The sequence below is a fragment of the Aquarana catesbeiana genome, linkage group LG10 (assembly GCF_042186555.1).
Source record: "Aquarana catesbeiana isolate 2022-GZ linkage group LG10, ASM4218655v1, whole genome shotgun sequence".
NCBI classification, from domain to species: domain Eukaryota; kingdom Metazoa; phylum Chordata; class Amphibia; order Anura; family Ranidae; genus Aquarana; species Aquarana catesbeiana.
The window spans coordinates 2,063,295-2,081,631 of record NC_133333.1 but is presented as its reverse complement, the minus strand read 5'-3'; the positions used below and the strand labels follow the sequence as shown (position 1 = coordinate 2,081,631).

The following is an 18,337-nucleotide window of genomic DNA, read 5'->3' as shown; positions in this document are numbered from 1 at the left end:
ACTCACGCGATAGTTGGGGGGAGGGGAGTGGGGAGGTGTGGGGGAGGGCTAGAGATATTTGGGGGGGGTGATGTATATATATATATATATATATATAGGTAGTTGGGGGAGGGGAGTGGGGAGGTGTGGGGGAGGGTAGAGATATTTGGGGGGGTGATTATATATATATATATATATATAGGTAGTTGGGGGGAGGGGAGTGGGGAGGTGTGGGGGAGGGTAGAGATATTTGGGGGGGTGATGTATATATATATATATATATATAGGTAGTTGGGGGGAGGGGAGTGGGGAGGTGTGGGGGAGGGTAGAGATATTTGGGGGGTGATGTATATATATATATATATAGGTAGTTGGGGGGAGGGGAGTGGGGAGGTGTGGGGGAGGGTAGAGATATTTGGGGGGGTGATGTATATATATATATATATATAGGTAGTTGGGGGGAGGGGAGTGGGGAGGTGTGGGGGAGGGTAGAGATATTTGGGGGGGTGATGTATATATATATATATATATATATAGGTAGTTGGGGGGAGGGGAGTGGGGAGGTGTGGGGGAGGGTAGAGATATTTGGGGGGTGATGTATATATATATATATATATAGGTAGTTGGGGGGAGGGAGTGGGAGGTGTGGGGGGAGGGTAGAGATATTTGGGGGGTGATGTATATATATATATATATATATATATATATATATATAGGTAGTTGGGGGAGGGGAGTGGGGAGGTGTGGGGGAGGGTAGAGATATTTGGGGGGGGTGATGTATATATATATATATATAGGTAGTTGGGGGGAGGGGAGTGGGGAGGTGTGGGGGAGGGTAGAGATATTTGGGGGGTGATGTATATATATATATATTATATATAGGTAGTTGGGGGGGAGGGGAGTGGGGAGGTGTGGGGGAGGGTAGAGATATTTGGGGGGGTGATGTATATATATATATATATATATATAGGTAGTTGGGGGGAGGGGAGTGGGGAGGTGTGGGGGAGGGTAGAGATATTTGGGGGGGTGATGTATATATTATATATTATATATAGGTAGTTGGGGGGAGGGGAGTGGGAGGTGGGGGAGGGTAGAGATATTTGGGGGGGTGATGTATATATATATATATATATATAGGTAGTTGGGGGGAGGGGAGTGGGGAGGTGTGGGGGAGGGTAGAGATATTTGGGGGGGTGATGTATATATATTATATATATAGGTAGTTGGGGGGAGGGGAGTGGGGAGGTGTGGGGGAGGGTAGAGATATTTGGGGGGTGATGTATATATATATATAGGTAGTTGGGGGGAGGGGAGTGGGGAGGTGTGGGGGAGGGTAGAGATATTTGGGGGGGTGATGATATATATATATATAGGTAGTTGGGGGGAGGGGAGTGGGAGGTGTGGGGGAGGGTAGAGATATTTGGGGGGTGATGTATATATATATATATATATATAGGTAGTTGGGGGGAGGGGAGTGGGGAGGTGTGGGGGAGGGTAGAGATATTTGGGGGGTGATGTATATATATATATATATAGGTAGTTGGGGGGAGGGGAGTGGGGAGGTGTGGGGGGAGGGTAGAGATATTTGGGGGGTGATGTATATATATATATATATATAGGTAGTTGGGGGGGAGGGGAGTGGGAGAGGTGTGGGGGAGGGTAGAGATATTTGGGGGGTGATGTATATATTATATATATATAGGTAGTTGGGGGGAGGGGAGTGGGGAGGTGTGGGGGAGGGTAGAGATATTTGGGGGGTGATGTATATTATATATATATATATATATAGGTAGTTGGGGGGGAGGGGAGTGGGGAGGTGTGGGGGAGGGTAGAGATATTTGGGGGGGGTGATGTATATATATATATATATATATAGGTAGTTGGGGGGAGGGGAGTGGGGAGGTGTGGGGAGGGTAGAGATATTTGGGGGGGTGATGTATATATATATATATATATATATAGGTAGTTGGGGGGAGGGGAGTGGGGAGGTGTGGGGGAGGGTAGAGATATTTGGGGGGGGTGATGTATATATATATATATTATATATAGGTAGTTGGGGGAGGGGGAGTTGGGGAGGTGTGGGGGAGGGTAGAGATATTTGGGGGGGTGATGTATATATATATATATATATATATAGTAGGTAGTTGGGGGGAGGGGAGTGGGGAGGTGTGGGGGAGGGTAGAGATATTTGGGGGGGGTGATGTATATATTATAGGTAGTTGGGGGGAGGGGAGTGGGGAGGTGTGGGGGAGGGTAGAGATATTTGGGGGGTGATGTATATATATATATATATATAGGTAGTTGGGGGGAGGGGAGTGGGGAGGTGTGGGGGAGGGTAGAGATATTTGGGGGGGTGATGTATATTTATATATTATAGGTAGTTGGGGGGGAGGGGAGTGGGGAGGTGTGGGGGAGGGTAGAGATATTTGGGGGGGTGATGTATATATATAGGTAGTTGGGGGGGAGGGGAGTGGGGAGGTGTGGGGGAGGGTAGAGATATTTGGGGGGTGATGTATATATTATATATATAGGTAGTTGGGGGAGGGGAGTGGGGAGGTGTGGGGGAGGGTAGAGATATTTGGGGGGTGATGTATATATATATAGGTAGTTGGGGGGAGGGGAGGTGTGGGGGAGGTAGAGATATTTGGGGGTGATGTATATATATATATATAGGTAGTTGGGGGGAGGGGAGTGGGAGGTGTGGGGGAGGGTAGAGATATTTGGGGGGTGATGTATATATATATATATATATATAGGTAGTTGGGGGGGAGGGGAGTGGGGAGGTGTGGGGGAGGGTAGAGATATTTGGGGGGGTGATGTATATATATATAGGTAGTTGGGGGGAGGGGAGTGGGGAGGTGTGGGGGAGGGTAGAGATATTTGGGGGTGATGTATATATATATATATAGGTAGTTGGGGGGAGGGGAGTGGGGAGGTGTGGGGGAGGGTAGAGATATTTGGGGGTGATGTATATATATATATATATAGGTAGTTGGGGGGAGGGGAGTGGGGAGGTGTGGGGGAGGGTAGAGATATTTGGGGGGGGTGATGTATATATATATATAGGTAGTTGGGGGGGAGGGGAGTGGGGAGGTGTGGGGGAGGGTAGAGATATTTGGGGGGGTGATGTATATATATATATATATATAGGTAGTTGGGGGGAGGGGAGTGGGGAGGTGTGGGGGAGGGTAGAGTATTTGGGGGGGTGATGTATATATATATATATATATATAGGTAGTTGGGGGGAGGGGAGTGGGGAGGTGTGGGGGAGGGTAGAGATATTTGGGGGGGTGATGTATATATATATATTATATAGGTAGTTGGGGGGGAGGGGAGTGGGGAGGTGTGGGGGGGGTAGGATTTTGGGGGGGGTGATGTTATATATATATATAGGTAGTTGGGGGGAGGGGAGTGGGGAGGTGTGGGGGTGGGTAGTGATATTTGGGGGGTGATGTATTATATATATATTTAGTGGTAGTTGGGGGGTGGGGAGTGGGGAGGTTGTGGGGGAGGGTAGAGATATTTGGGGGGGTGATGTATATATATATATAGGTAGTTGGGGGGAGGGGAGTGGGAGGTGTGGGGGGTGGGTAGAGATATTTGGGGGGGGGTGATGTATATATATTATATATATAGGTAGTTGGGGGGAGGGGAGTGGGGAGGTGTGGGGGAGGGTAGAGATATTTGGGGGAGGGGGAGGGGCTCCGGGTTGGAGGAGGGGGTCTCGCACACACACGGACGGATCTCCCGGTAAATGAAGATCACATTCTCCGCCATCCTCCGCCGGTGACCCGGATCTCCGCTCTATGTCAGGTCGGTGTGTCTCCGGTGGTGGGGGTTGGGAAGGTGGGGGGGGGGGAGGGGTCGGTGTGTCCCTGTCCTGTGTGTACCGGGAATGGGGGGGAGGGGAGGGGGGGTGTGGGGTGTATTTATGTGTGTCGGTGGTGGGGGGAGGGGGGGGGGCTCCGGTGGTGTAGGAGGGGGGGGGCCCCCCGGATGGGGGAGGGGGAGGGGATCTGCAGAACATGGCGGACTCGGATCTCAGACTCTCAGCTGCCATTTTTGTTTTCCTTTTGTCTGAAAATTTTAATAAAACTGTCTGAGAATGTGGGGGAGGGGAGAGGGGCCCCCACAGGGGGGACACGGGGGCCCGGGGAACTTTATACCGACACACCGACCGACAGACACCCCGAGATACCGACCGACCGACCTGAGTACTGGGGGGTCTGTACTCATCATTATTATTATAGATACAGGGGGGGAGGGGGGGAAATATTATTATTATTATTATTATTATACAGACCGGTCCTCCTTCCCGGGAGATCTTCTATTATTATAATCATCAGAGATCCTCATTGGTGGGAGAGAGAGAGAGACCCCCATCATCATCATCATCATCATCATCATTATTATTATTATTATTGGTGGGGGATCCTTCTAGTATTATTATTTATTTTTTGTTAGTATTATTAGATATTAGACATGTTCTCATTTTTGGGAAGATCCTTCTATTCATCTCATTATTATTTGTTGTTATGATTACTGCACAGGCCCTCGTTGGTGGAGACCCCCTTCTATCAGATATTAGACAGGTCCTCGTTGGTGGAGACCCCCTTCTATTAGAGATTAGACAGGTCCTCGTTGGTGGAGACCCCCTTCTATTAGAGATTAGACAGGTCCTCGTTGGTGGAGATCCCCTTCTATCAGAGATTAGACAGGTCCTCGTTGGTGGAGACCCCCTTCTATTAGAGATTAGACAGGTCCTCGTTGGTGGAGACCCCCTTCTATTAGAGATTAGACAGGTCCTCGTTGGTGGAGACCCCCTTCTATCAGAGATTAGACAGGTCCTCGTTGGTGGAGACCCCCTTCTATCAGAGATTAGACAGGTCCTCGTTGGTGGAGACCCCCTTCTATCAGAGATTAGACAGGTCCTCGTTGGTGGAGACCCCCTTCTATCAGAGATTAGACAGGTCCTCGTTGGTGGAGACCCCCTTCTATCAGAGATTAGACAGGTCCTCGTTGGTGGAGACCCCCTTCTATCAGAGATTAGACAGGTCCTCGTTGGTGGAGACCCCCTTCTATCAGAGATTAGACAGGTCCTCGTTGGTGGAGACCCCCTTCTATCAGAGATTAGACAGGTCCTCGTTGGTGGAGACCCCCTTCTATCAGATTAGACAGGTCCTCGTTGGTGGAGACCCCCTTCTATCAGATTAGACAGGTCCTCGTTGGTGGTGACCCCCTTCTATCAGATTAGACAGGTCCTCGTTGGTGGTGACCCCCTTCTATCAGATTAGACAGGTCCTCGTTGGTGGTGACCCCCTTCTTTTAGATTAGACAGGTCCTCGTTGGTGGAGACCCCCTTCTATCAGATTAGACAGGTCCTCGTTGGTGGAGACCCCCTTCTATCAGATTAGACAGGTCCTCGTTGGTGGAGACCCCCTTCTATCAGATTAGACAGGTCCTCGTTGGTGGAGACCCCCTTCTATCAGATTAGACAGGTCCTCATTGATGGAGAACCTCTTCTATTAGAGATTAGACAAAAGGGAGTCTCCACCGAGGACCCGTCTAATCTCTAATAGAAGGGGGTCTCCACCAACAAGGACCCGTCTAATCTCTAATAGAAGAGGGTCTCCACCAACCAAAACCTATTAGAGATGAGACAGGTCCTCTTATTTGGAGACCCCTGCTATCTAATCTCTAAGAGAAGGGGGGTCTCTACTACTGAAGACCTGTCTAATCTCTGATAGACAGGTCCTCGTTGGTGGAGAACTATTAGAGATTAGACAGGTCCTCGTTGGTGGAGAACCCCTTCTATTAGAGATTAGACAGGTCCTCGGTGAAGACCCCCTTCTTTTAGAGATTGGACAGGTCCCCGTTGATGGATACCCCCTTCTGTTAGAGATTAGACAGGTCCTTGTTGGTGGAGACCCCCTTCCATCAAAGATTACACAGGCCCTCGTTGGTGGAGACCCCCTTCTATTGAAGATTACACAGGCCCTCGTTGATGGAGACCCCCTTCTATCAGATATTAGACAGGTCCTCGGTGGTGAGAACCATTCTATTAGAGATTAGACAGGCTCTCGTTGGTGGAGACCCCCTTCTATTAGAGATTAGACAGGTCCTCGTTGATGGAGACCCCCTTCTATTAGAGATTACACAGGTCTTCATTATTGGAGACCCCCTTCTATCAGAGATTAGGTAGGCCCTCGTTGGTGGAGACCCCCTTCTATCAGATATTAGACAGGTCCTCGTTGATGGAGACCCCCTTCTATTAGAGATTAGACAGGCCCTCGTTGGTGGAGACCCCCTTCTATTAGAGATTTAGACAGGCCCTCGTTGATGGAGACCCCCTTCTATTAGAGATTAAACAGGCCCTCGTTGCTGGAGACCCCCTTCTATCAGAGATTAGACAGGTCCTCGTTGGTGGAGACCCCCTTCTATTATAGATTAGACAGGCCCTCATTGGTGGAGACCCCCTTCTATTAGAGATTAGACAGGTCCTCGTTGGTGGAGACCCCCTTCTATCAGAGATTAGACAGGCCCTCATTGGTGGAGACCCCCTTCTATTAGAGATTAGACAGGTCCTCGTTGGTGGAGACCCCCTTCTATCAGAGATTAGGTAGGTCCTCGTTGGTGGAGACCCCCTTCTATCAGACATTAGTCAGGTCCTCGTTGGTGGAGACCCCCTTCTATTAGAGATTTAGACAGGCCCTCGTTGGTGGAGACCCCCTTCTATCAGATATTAGACAGGTCCTCGTTGATGGAGACCCCCTTCTATTAGAGATTAGACAGGCCCTCATTGGTGGAGACCCCCTTCTATTAGAGATTAGATAGGTCCTCGTTGGTGGAGACCCCCTTCTAACAAAGATTAGACAGGCCCTCGTTGATAGAGACCCCCTTCTATCAGATATTAGACAGGTCCTCGTTGATGGAGACCCCCTTCTATTAGAGATTAGACAGGCCCTCATTGGTGGAGACCCCCTTCTATTAGAGATTAGGTAGGTCCTCGTTGGTGGAGACCCCCTTCTAACAAAGATTAGACAGGCCCTCGTTGATAGAGACCCCCTTCTATCAGATATTAGACAGGTCCTTGTTGATGGAGACCCCCTTCTATTAGAGATTAAACAGGCCCTCGTTGGTGGAACCCCCCTTCTATTAGAGATTAGACAGGCCCTCGTTGGTGGAGACCCCCTTCTATTAGAGATTAGACAGGTCCTCGTTGGTGGAGACCCCCTTCTATCAGAGATTAGACAGGCCCTCGTTGGTGGAGACCCCCTTCTATCAGAGATTAGGTAGGTCCTCGTTGGTGGTGACCCCCTTCTATCAGACATTAGTCAGGTCCTCGTTGGTGGAGACCCCCTTCTATCAGAGATTAGACAGGTCCTCGTTGGTGGAGACCCCCTTCTATCAGAGATTAGACAGGCCCTCGTTGGTGGAGACCCCCTTCTATCAGAGATTAGACAGGCCCTCGTTGGTGGAGACCCCCTTCTATCAGTGATTAGACAGGGCCTCGTTGGTGGAGACCCCCTTTTATTAGAGATTTAGACAGGCCCTCATTGGTGGAGACCCCCTTCTATTAGAGATTTAGACAGGCCCTCGTTGGTGGAGACCCCCTTCTATCAGATATTAGACAGGTCCTCGTTGGTGGAGACCCCCTTCTATCAGAGATTAGACAGGTCCTCCTTGGTGGAGACCCCCTTCTATCAGATATTAGACAGGTCCTCGTTGGTGGAGACCCCCTTCTATCAGAGATTAGACAGGCCCTCGTTGGTGGAGACCCCCTTCTATCAGAGATTAGACAGGCCCTCGTTGATGGAGACCCCCTTCTATTAGAGATTACACAGGTCCTCGTTGGTGGAGACCCCCCTTCTATCAGAGATTAGGTAGGTCCTCGTTGGTGGAGACCCCCTTCTAACAGAGATTAGACAGGCCCTCGTTGATGGAGACCCCCTTCTATCAGATATTAGACAGGTCCTTGTTGATGGAAAACCCCTTCTATTAGAGATTAAACAGGCCCTCGTTGGTGGAGACCCCCTTCTATCAGAGATTAGACAGGCCCTCATTGGTGGAGACCCCCTTCTATCAGAGATTAGTCAGGTCCTCGTTGGTGGAGACCCCCTTTTATTAGAGATTTAGGCAGGCCCTCGTTGGTGGAGACCCCCTTCTATTAGAGATTAGACAGGCCCTCGTTGGTGGAGACCCCCTTCTATTAGAGATTAGACAGGTCCTCGTTGGTGGAGACCCCCTTCTATCAGATTAGACAGGCCCTCGTTGATGGAGACCCCCTTCTATTAGAGATTAGATAGGTCCTCGTTGGTGGAGACCCCCTTCTATCAGAGATTAGACAGGCCCTCGGTGGAGACCCCCTTCTATTAGAGATTAGACAGGGCCTCGTTGCTCGGAGACCCCCTTCTATTAGAGATTAGATAGGTCCTCGTTGGTGGAGACCCCCTTCTATCAGAGATTAGGTAGGTCCTCGTTGGTGGAGACCCCCTTCTAACAGAGATTAGACAGGCCCTCATTGGTAGAGACCCCCTTCTATCAGATATTAGACAGGTCCTCAGTGGAGACCCCCCTTCTATCAGATATTAGACAGGTCCTCGGTGGAGACCCCCTTCTATCAGAGATTAGACAGGGCCTCGTTGCTCGGAGACCCCCTTCTATTAGAGATTAGACAGGGCCTCGTTGCTCGGAGACCCCCTTCTATTAGAGATTAGACAGGGCCTCGTTGCTCGGAGACCCCCTTCTATTAGAGATTAGACAGGGCCTCGTTGGTGGAGACCCCCTTCTATTAGAGATTAGACAGGTCCTCGTTGGTGGAGACCCCCTTCTATCAGAGATTAGATAGGTCCTTGTTGCTCGGAGACCCTCCTCTGGCTCCCCTGTATTGGTGAATTCCCGGCATTGAACGGAGTGGTGCAGAGCTCTCCCATCCTCCGCACCGAGGCGTCATTTATTAATATTGATGCTGCTTTTCTTCATAGAGCTCCAGCGCTGCACAGACAGGGGGGCCCTTTCATTGCTCCCTCTTTGTGGTGGAAGATTGTACATGGCTGTGGCCTTCGCTGCCGCCGCTGCTAAAACGTGGGACTGCTGTTGCTATAACGACGGGCCTCTTCCTCTCCAGGTTTTTTTTTCATTAGTTGGGGTTAGGGGCCCCTCTTCTGAGAAGAAGGCAGAGCCACTTGTGGCCGGTGTGTCGGAGGATGTCTGGCGGAGGGATGCAGAGCGACGAGGCGCTTTCTTTGTGGAGGTTTTTCATCATTTCTCTACGGCCTGCTACAACTTTCTACTCCTTTTTATTTCTAAATGCTTCTCGTGGTGTCAGTGATGCCGAGGATCCGATTTACCAAAACACCGGCAACAGAAACGTGACGTACAATGCCGGCCGTACCATTCATATCTGTATATGTGTATAGAGACTGGAATCTGGGGGGACACAGACATCTGTGGGGGGCTATATACTAATCCTCACTAGGTGTATAGAGACTGGAATCTGGGGGGACACAGACATCTGTGGGGGGGCTTTATACTAATCACTAGGTTTATAGAGACTGGAATCTGGGGGGACACAGACATCTGTGGGGGGCTATATACTAATCACTAGGTTTATAGAGACTGGAATCTGGGGGGACACAGACATCTGTGGGGGGCTTTATACTAATCACTAGGTGTATAGAGACTGGAATCTGGGGGGACACAGACATCTGTGGGGGGCTTTATACTAATCACTAGGTGTATAGAGACTGGAATCTGGGGGGACACAGACATCTGTGGGGGGCTTTATACTAATCACTAGGTGTATAGAGACTGGAATCTGGGGGGACACAGACATCTGTGGGGGGGCTTTATACTAATCACTAGGTTTATAGAGACTGGAATCTGGGGGGACACAGACATCTGTGGGGGGGCTATCTACTAATCACTAGGTGTATAGAGACTGGAATCTGGGGGGACACAGACATCTGTGTGGGGGGCTTTATACTAATCACTAGGTGTATAGAGACTGGAATCTGGGGGGACACAGACATCTGTGGGGGGCTTTATACTAATCACTAGGTGTATAGAGACTGGAATCTGGGGGGACACAGACATCTGTGGGGGGCTTTATACTAATCACTAGGTGTATAGAGACTGGAATCTGGGGGGACACAGACATCTGTGGGGGGCTTTATACTAATCACTAGGTGTATAGAGACTGGAATCTGGGGGGACACAGACATCTGTGGGGGGGCTATCTACTAATCACTAGGTGTATAGAGACTGGAATCTGGGGGGACACAGATATCTGTGGGGGGCTTTATACTAATCACTAGGTGTATAGAGACTGGAATCTGGGGGGACACAGACATCTGTGGGGGGCTTTATACTAATCACTAGGTGTATAGAGACTGGAATCTGGGGGGACACAGACATCTGTGGGGGGCTTTATACTAATCACTAGGTGTATAGAGACTGGAATCTGGGGGGACACAGACATCTGTGGGGGGCTATATACTAATCCTCACTAGGTGTATAGAGACTGGAATCTGGGGGGACACAGACATCTGTGGGGGGGCTATATACTAATCCTGTGGTATTGCGGAGGATCGCTGGCAGAGCTCTGTGGTATTGTGGAGGATCGCTGGCAGAGCTCTGTGCTGTTGCGGAGGATCGCCGGCAGAGCTCTGTGGTATTGTGCAGGATCGCCGGCAGAGCTCTGTGGTATTGTGGAGGATCGCCGGCAGAGCTCTGTGGTATTGTGGAGGATCGCTGGCAGAGCTCTGTGCTGTTGCGGAGGATCGCCGGCAGAGCTCTGTGGTATTGTGCAGGATCGCTGGCAGAGCTCTGTGGTATTGTGGAGGATCGCTGGCAGAGCTCTGTGGTATTGTGGAGGATCGCTGGCAGAGCTCTGTGGTATTGTGCAGGATCGCTGGCAGAGCTCTGTGGTATTGTGGAGGATCGCTGGCAGAGCTCTGTGGTATTGTGGAGGATCCCCGGAAGAGCTCTGTGGTATTGTGGAGGATCGCTGGCAGAGCTCTGTGCTGTTGCGGAGGATCGCCGGCAGAGCTCTGTGGTATTGTGGAGGATCGCCGGCAGAGCTCTGTGGTATTGTGGAGGATCGCTGGCAGAGCTCTGTGGTATTGCGGAGGATCCCCGGAAGAGCTCTGTGGTATTGTGGAGGATCGCCGGCAGAGCTCTGTGGTATTGTGGAGGATCGCTGGCAGAGCTCTGTGGTATTGTGGAGGATCGCCGGCAGAGCTCTGTGGTATTGTGGAGGATCGCTGGCAGAGCTCTGTGGTATTGTGGAGGATCCCCGGAAGAGCTCTGTGGTATTGTGGAGGATCCCCGGAAGAGCTCTGTGGTATTGTGGAGGATCGCCGGCAGAGCTCTGTGGTATTGTGGAGGATCGCCGGCAGAGCTCTGTGGTATTGTGGAGGATCGCTGGCAGAGCTCTGTGGTATTGTGGAGGATCGCTGGCAGAGCTCTGTGGTATTGTGGAGGATCGCCGGCAGAGCTCTGTGGTATTGTGGAGGATCGCTGGCAGAGCTCTGTGGTATTGTGGAGGATCGCTGGCAGAGCTCTGTGGTATTGGGGAGGATCGCCGGCAGAGCTCTGTGGTATTGCGGGGGATCGCTGGCAGAGCTCTGTGGTATTGTGGAGGATCGCCGGCAGAGCTCTGTGGTATTGCGGGGGATCTCCGGCAGAGCTCTGTGGTATTGCGGGGGATCGCTGGCAGAGCTCTGTGGTATTGTGGAGGATCGCTGGCAGAGCTCTGTGGTATTGTGGAGGATCGCTGGCAGAGCTCTGTGGTATTGTGGAGGATCGCTGGCAGAGCTCTGTGGTATTGTGGAGGATCGCTGGCAGAGCTCTGTGGTATTGTGGAGGATCGCTGGCAGAGCTCTGTGGTATTGTGGAGGATCGCTGGCAGAGCTCTGTGGTATTGCGGAGGATCCCCGGCAGAGCTCTGTGGTATTGTGGAGGATCCCCGGCAGAGCTCTGTGGTATTGTGGAGGATCCCCGGCAGAGCTCTGTGGTATTGTGGAGGATCCCCGGCAGAGCTCTGTGGTATTGTGGAGGATCGCTGGCAGAGCTCTGTGGTATTGTGGAGGATCGCCGGCAGAGCTCTGTGGTATTGTGGAGGATCGCCGGCAGAGCTCTGTGGTATTGTGGAGGATCGCCGGCAGAGCTCTGTGGTATTGTGGAGGATCGCCGGCAGAGCTCTGTGGTATTGTGGAGGATCGCTGGCAGAGCTCTTTGGTATTGTGGAGGATTGCTGGCAGAGCTCTGTGGTATTGCGGGGGATCGCTGGCAGAGCTCTGTTATATTGTGGCGGATCGCTGGCAGAGCTCTGTGGTATTGTGGAGGATCGCTGGCAGAGCTCTGTTATATTGTGGCGGATCGCTGGCAGAGCTCTGTGGTATTGTGGAGGATCCCCGGCAGAGCTCTGTGGTATTGTGGAGGATCCCCGGCAGAGCTCTGTGGTATTGTGGAGGATCGCTGGCAGAGCTCTGTGGTATTGTGGAGGATCGCTGGCAGAGCTCTGTGGTATTGTGGCGGATCGCTGGCAGAGCTCTGTGGTATTGTGGCGGATCGCTGGCAGAGCTCTGTGGTATTGTGGAGGATCGCTGGCAGAGCTCTGTGGTATTGCGGGGGATCGCTGGCAGAGCTCTGTGGTATTGTGGAGGATCCCCGGCAGATTTCTCTGGTATTGTGGAGATGGTGACTATGGGGTCCTCCTTGAGGACCATTGAGATTTTCTCACAACTGTCATCCAGATTCCAGTTTAGCCATTACCTTCCAGGATTGACTTTGATTGGTGGCCTTGAGGAAGATCCGGGGGTACTTAGTACTCTTCATTCTTAGGAATGAACAGGGACAGACAAATCCATTCAGAGTTCAGGTAGCAGTCAGTCCAGTCTAGGAGCCTACTGACCAGTTGGAGAATCCTGGCGATGGGCCTTCATTTACTTTGGCATTAGCTGTATTTTTCATGTCATATGTCATGGCTTTGTGACCCCAGACCGGTGTCCAGACTTAACTGTCAGGCTTCGGGTGTCACAGTATCAGCCTGAAGAACTGTCATTTACCCTCGGCCAGCAGACTTTCACATTCCAGCTGTCATTGTTCAGGAAAGACTTCAATCTGATTGCTGGCTGTTGGGCAAAGAACGTGAAGACCTCAATGTTTTGCCACCTCTGCAGCTTCGTCATTGATGTCTGTCCACAGTGGTGGATGCAGATTTCCTCTTGAAACCCCCAAAATAATGTATGGAATGTCCACCTGGATATCGCTGATCTCTGTCTAGGAAGAATGGGGGGCTTTAGTTGCAGAAGACAGAACATATATGTTGGGGCCAAGTGTGTCACCAACCTCTGGAAAAAGATCTGGCTTTGATCTTGGAAAGAAGCCATGATATTTAGACATCCACATTTCTATATGATGCATCCAGATTTGTACAAAGTGTACCCATACCCCAAACTGTTTTCTTTAGTTTGAATGTGGAAAGGTTGGAACCCTTGTCAGGTCTTCCTGCAATGCCAGGTTCTAATGGCAAGATTTCCCCTCACTTTTTTTCCTGGGGACAACCTTTCTACCAAACAGGATGTGAAGGAATCTGACTGCAGTAAAAGCTGACCAGGAGTCTTATCCTTCCCCACTCTATCCAAACGTAGCATGGTTATAGATGGACTTTACATAGTTGCCAGCAGTCCCGGATTAGTTGGGACAGTCCCGAATTTCAGACAGGTGTCCTGCCGTGTCTGCCTCCCACAATGTATCCCAGCATCGAGGCTCTCTCACTACTGTGTCAATGTGTTTGAGTATAGGACTGTTCTCTCCGTTTTGGATAGAGTAGGGAAGGGGGAGATCCATACATTCTGTTCTGGAGACATAACCGGCAGTGAGGGCACATCTCACCCTATACATGTGTCCTCATTGGGACCAATAAAAATCAAAAGATGGATAAAGCTGTGGTCCCCCACTCTACCTAATACAAGACAAAACATGTGGACAGTTGTTTACATGGTCATGTTCTATACTTTTTAGTAACAGTTGATGTCCTCCAGTTGTCCATGCTGTGGTACTGGGGTGTTGTGGCCTGAAGAGAGGGGTCAGTGCCTGTGTTTTGGTGTATCTTGGGTGTGAATGTGACTGTTGTGAGTGATTCTTCTCATGTGGGGGATTGCAGCAATGGGAAGTGGTTTATATATCTATATCCTTCTCCTCTCTCCCCCTTCATTGAAGAAACGCCCCATTGCCTGTATCTATCAATGATACTTCTGCATCTATGATTGTATACTGGCCAGCCTTTCCCATCCTTGGGATTGCAAATTATCTATATCTTCTCTGACACCCTCACCTGTCATCTAGAATCTACCGGAATTCAGGCAACCCCGGTGGTTCTCTAGTGCGGACCATAATAACAAAGCACCCCTGAAGGTGAAATCCAATTATTTATAGTAATTGGCGATGCTACACAGGGGTCTTTGATGCTGCAGTTTTGTAACTAAAAATATCATTTTGTTTTTTCCATTCTGAGGTGGAAAGTTTTGTTAGTGCCGTATCCTCTTCCTTTGTAGCTTTCCCTGATTGTTCTACTCCAAGCGCATGAGGCAAACTCCGTTCCACAGCTAATTGTAATCGGGGTTTGTACACATGGTAGGAGCTACTAAAGTATCTAGAGCAGTTTTTAGATGAGACGTGGACAAATCCTGGTTTGTAGGCCTTGAACACTTCTGGTTTGTAGGCCTTGAACACTTCTGGTTTGTAGGCCTTGAACACTTCTGGTTTGTAGGCCTTGAACACTTCTGGTTTGTAGGCCTTGAACACTTCTGGTTTGTAGGCCTTGAACACTTCTGGTTTTGTGTGTAGGCCTGCATCATTTCTGGTTTTTAGATGGGGGTCGCTTGAGGTGTGTTTGCCCGGGTCGCTTGAGGTGTGTTTGCCCGGGTCGCTTGAGGTGTGTGTAGGTCCTGGTCGCTTGTGGTGTGTGTAGGTCCTGGTCGCTTGTGGTGTGTGTAGGTCCTGGTCGCTTGTGGTGTGTGTAGGTCCTGGTCGCTTGTGGTGTGTGTAGGTCCTGGTCGCTTGTGGTGTGTGTAGGTCCTGGTCGCTTGAGGTGTGTGTGTGTGTGTGTGGGCGCGGGTCGCTTGTGGTTGTGGTGTGTAGGCCTGGGTCGCTTCTGGATTCTTCCAGGCCGAGAGCACACCAATCTGTTTGACCTGAATCATCTTTCCAGGCAGAGAGCACACCGATCTGTAGGACAACACGCATCCCATTAATAGATTGTCATTGTTTTCTGCAGAATGTGAGGTCAGCACTTTTTGACATGACTAAGGCTTCTCCCAGCCCATGCTATACTCACACAGACCTGGGGAGTCACGTGGGATACACCGGCTGTTATTGATTTTCCGGCCCGCGTTGATCAGCCACGGAAATCATTGTGTTGTCTGTGATGAGGAGCTGATCTACTGCTCTTCCTTCATGGCCAGTGATTGTCTTCATGAGGATTCTCTCTATTTAGATGTCCTGTTCTATAGGCTTACAATTTAACCCAGGAACAGAAATATCATACCACACTTTAGATGTGGTGGCTGCATTCGTTTTCCATTTTCAGGCTATTTTTCCTTTTATTATTACCTGGCAATCTTGCCAGTAACTCCCCTCCTGACCTAGGATGACAACGCTCACTGCACCGTATCTATGAAGAAGCGGCATCCTAGGCTGCTCTCCTGACTTGGACTACAAACACCTCCCTTTCCCTCATCACTATGAATGTAGTCTTCCGGCTTTAGCACTTTGTGTCACTGACCCACACTACGTATGCAGACCAGAAAAGTCCTCATCTGCCTACGTGTTTCAGGTCACAGCCAGACCCAATGGCAGCCCCTATATTTCCCTGGTTAGTCTATAATCTTCAGTGTATAGAAGGGCCCAGAAATGAACAGAGACGTTGGGGCCCAGTCTGTAGAATCTCAGGAGGAACCTTTGTGTAGCCAGAGAGTGGCTTCCACTGGGAACAATGGGGAAGATGGTGCATGGTTTGCCTAGCTCCTGCTATTATTCTCCATCATATTGATGGTGGGCATCCAATTACAGACTCCTGTTGCTAATCCTAGAACCGTTTGCATTCAGCCAGTTTTAATTTGTGACATTGTTTTTCTGTTGTATACTCAGTTACTGTCTTTATACTGGTGATCAAATTAGTTGGCAGTAGTGATTGGTTAGGAAAAAACAACCTGGAGAAATGTCTCCAGGTCCTCTCTTCTGGTATAGAGAGCTCTGTAGATGTGAGGAGCTCTTTATTCTGGTTGTATCCTCTATTTCTTTCAGTGATCAGATCCTTCTCCCCTCCATGGCTCGGAACGCTGAGGGTTAAGCCGTGCAGTTCTCTGGCAGAGGCAGGATTGGGCCCGCTTTCTGTGTGAGGCCTGGAGGAGCAGGAACTGACCCTGGAACCTGCTGAGATCTTCATATCTTACTAAAAATAAACAGCGGCTTTCATAGCATTCCTCAGAAAGCCACATCTCTGGATTAACACCTTCGCTGCTGGCCCAGGCCTACCGCACAGACCCGCTCTGGGGATATTCTTACACTATGGAATGCAGGGATATGTCCATGTATATGAGGAACCATGGAACGTACTACAAATTCTACTTGTGTTCTGAGCTTCTGATTAATGACCCGAGGGGTGGACTGATTAAATCCTAATGCCTGATCAAGACACTATGTGTGTTGATATCATCTACACATGTGTGATCGCCACAACACACGCTGTACTTAGATTGACCTCCATCGGACATGCACCCAGAATGATGCCCATCGGACGTGCAACCGGAATGACGCCCATCGGACGTGCACCCAGAATGACCTCCATTGCACCAAGTATGATCCATACAGTATGATATTCTGATTTCTAGGGTTCACCTTCATAATGCTGCGTCTTTTGTTCCTGTGTATGTAATGGGCACTTAAATGGTCATTGGATGGTCATTAGATGGTCACGATTCGTTCACATGTGGGAGTGAAGTGAAAAAAATAATAGTGCTGCTATAAATTATAAAATGGCCTGTACTCTGTCTTGGTAGTGGGGTGTATGGCCCTGCTCTCCCCCGTCTTGGTACTGGGGTGTATGACCCAACTCTTCTCCATCTTGGTACTGGGGTGTATGGCCCAGCTCTCCTCTGTCTCGGTAGTGCAATGTATGGCTCAGCTCTCCTCCGTCTTGGTAGTGGGGTGTAGGGCCTAGCTCTCAGTCTTGGTAGTGGGGTATATGGCTCAGCTTTCTCAGTCCCGGTAGTGAGGTGTATGGCTCCGCTCTCAGTCTCAGTAGTGGGGTATATGGCCCAGCTCTCCCCAGTCTTGGCAATGGGGTGTATGGCTCAAATCTCTCTTGGTAGTGGGGTGTATGGCTCAGCTCTCTCAGTCCCGGTAGTGGGGTGTATGGCTCAGCTCTCTCAGTCCCGGTAGTGAGGTGTATGGCTCAGCTCTCTCTCAGTCTCGGTAGTGGGGTATATGGCCCAGCTCTCCTCTGTCTTAGTAGTGGGGTGTATGGCCCAGCTCTCCTCAGTCTTGGCAATGGGCTGTATGGCCCAGATCTCTCTTGGTAGTGGGGTGTATGGTTCCGCTCTCTCTTGGTAGCGGGGTGTATGGCTCAGCTCTCTCTGTCTCGGTAGTGGGGTGTATGGCCCAGCTTTCCTCAGTATTGGTAGTGGGGTGTATGGCTCAGCTCTCCTCAGTATTGGTAGTGGGGTGGATGGCCCAGCTCTCCTCAGTATTGGAAGTGGGGTGGATGGCCCAGCTCTCCTCAGTATTGGTAGTGGGGTGGATGGCTCAGCTCTCTCTGTCTTGGTAGTGGGGTGTATGGCTCAGCTCTCTCAGTCCTGGTAGTGAGGTGCATGGTTCCGCTCTCTCTGTCTTGGTAATGTGGTGTATGGCCCAGCACTCCTCAGTCTTGGCAATGGGGTGTATGGCCCAGATCTCTCTTGGTAGTGGGGTACATGGCTCTGCTCTGTCTCAGTAGTGGGGTGCATGGCTCTGCTCTGTCTCAGTAGTGGGGTGCATGGCTCTGCTCTGTCTCAGTAGTGGGGTGTATGGCTCAGCTCTCCTCAGTATTGGTAGTGGGGTGTATGGCCCAGCTCTCCTCAGTCTTGGTAATGGGGTGTATGGCTCAGCTCTCCTCAGTATTGGTAGTGGGGTGTATGGCTCAGCTCTCCTCAGTATTGGTAGTGGGGTGTATGGCCCAGCTCTCCTCAGTCTTGGTAATGGGGTGTATGGCTCAGCTCTCCTCAGTATTGGTAGTGGGGTGTATGGCTCAGCTCTCCTCAGTACTGGTAGTGGGGTGTATGGCTCAGCTCTCCTCAGTCTCGGTAGTGGGGTG

The 18,337-nt window shown here is 50.4% G+C and overlaps 1 protein-coding gene across 4 annotated transcripts in view; it reads left to right on the top strand.

The window, feature by feature from the left end:
* The first annotated feature begins 3,665 nt into the window (after positions 1-3,665).
* The window catches only part of ZNF362 (zinc finger protein 362), a 48,815-nt gene continuing 34,143 nt past the window's right edge, over positions 3,666-18,337 (top strand). For 2 of the 4 annotated variants that reach the window (XM_073601449.1, XM_073601447.1), the window contains exon 1: positions 3,666-3,792. Coding sequence is in view for 2 of the 4 variants with exons in the window: in XM_073601448.1 (XP_073457549.1) it covers positions 9,186-9,232 (47 nt within the window). In the remaining 2 variants the exon portion in view is untranslated. Of the gene's footprint in view, positions 3,793-8,956; positions 9,233-18,337 lie in introns of those variants that run through there. The other 2 variants (XM_073601448.1, XM_073601445.1) reach the window with 1 other exon arrangement.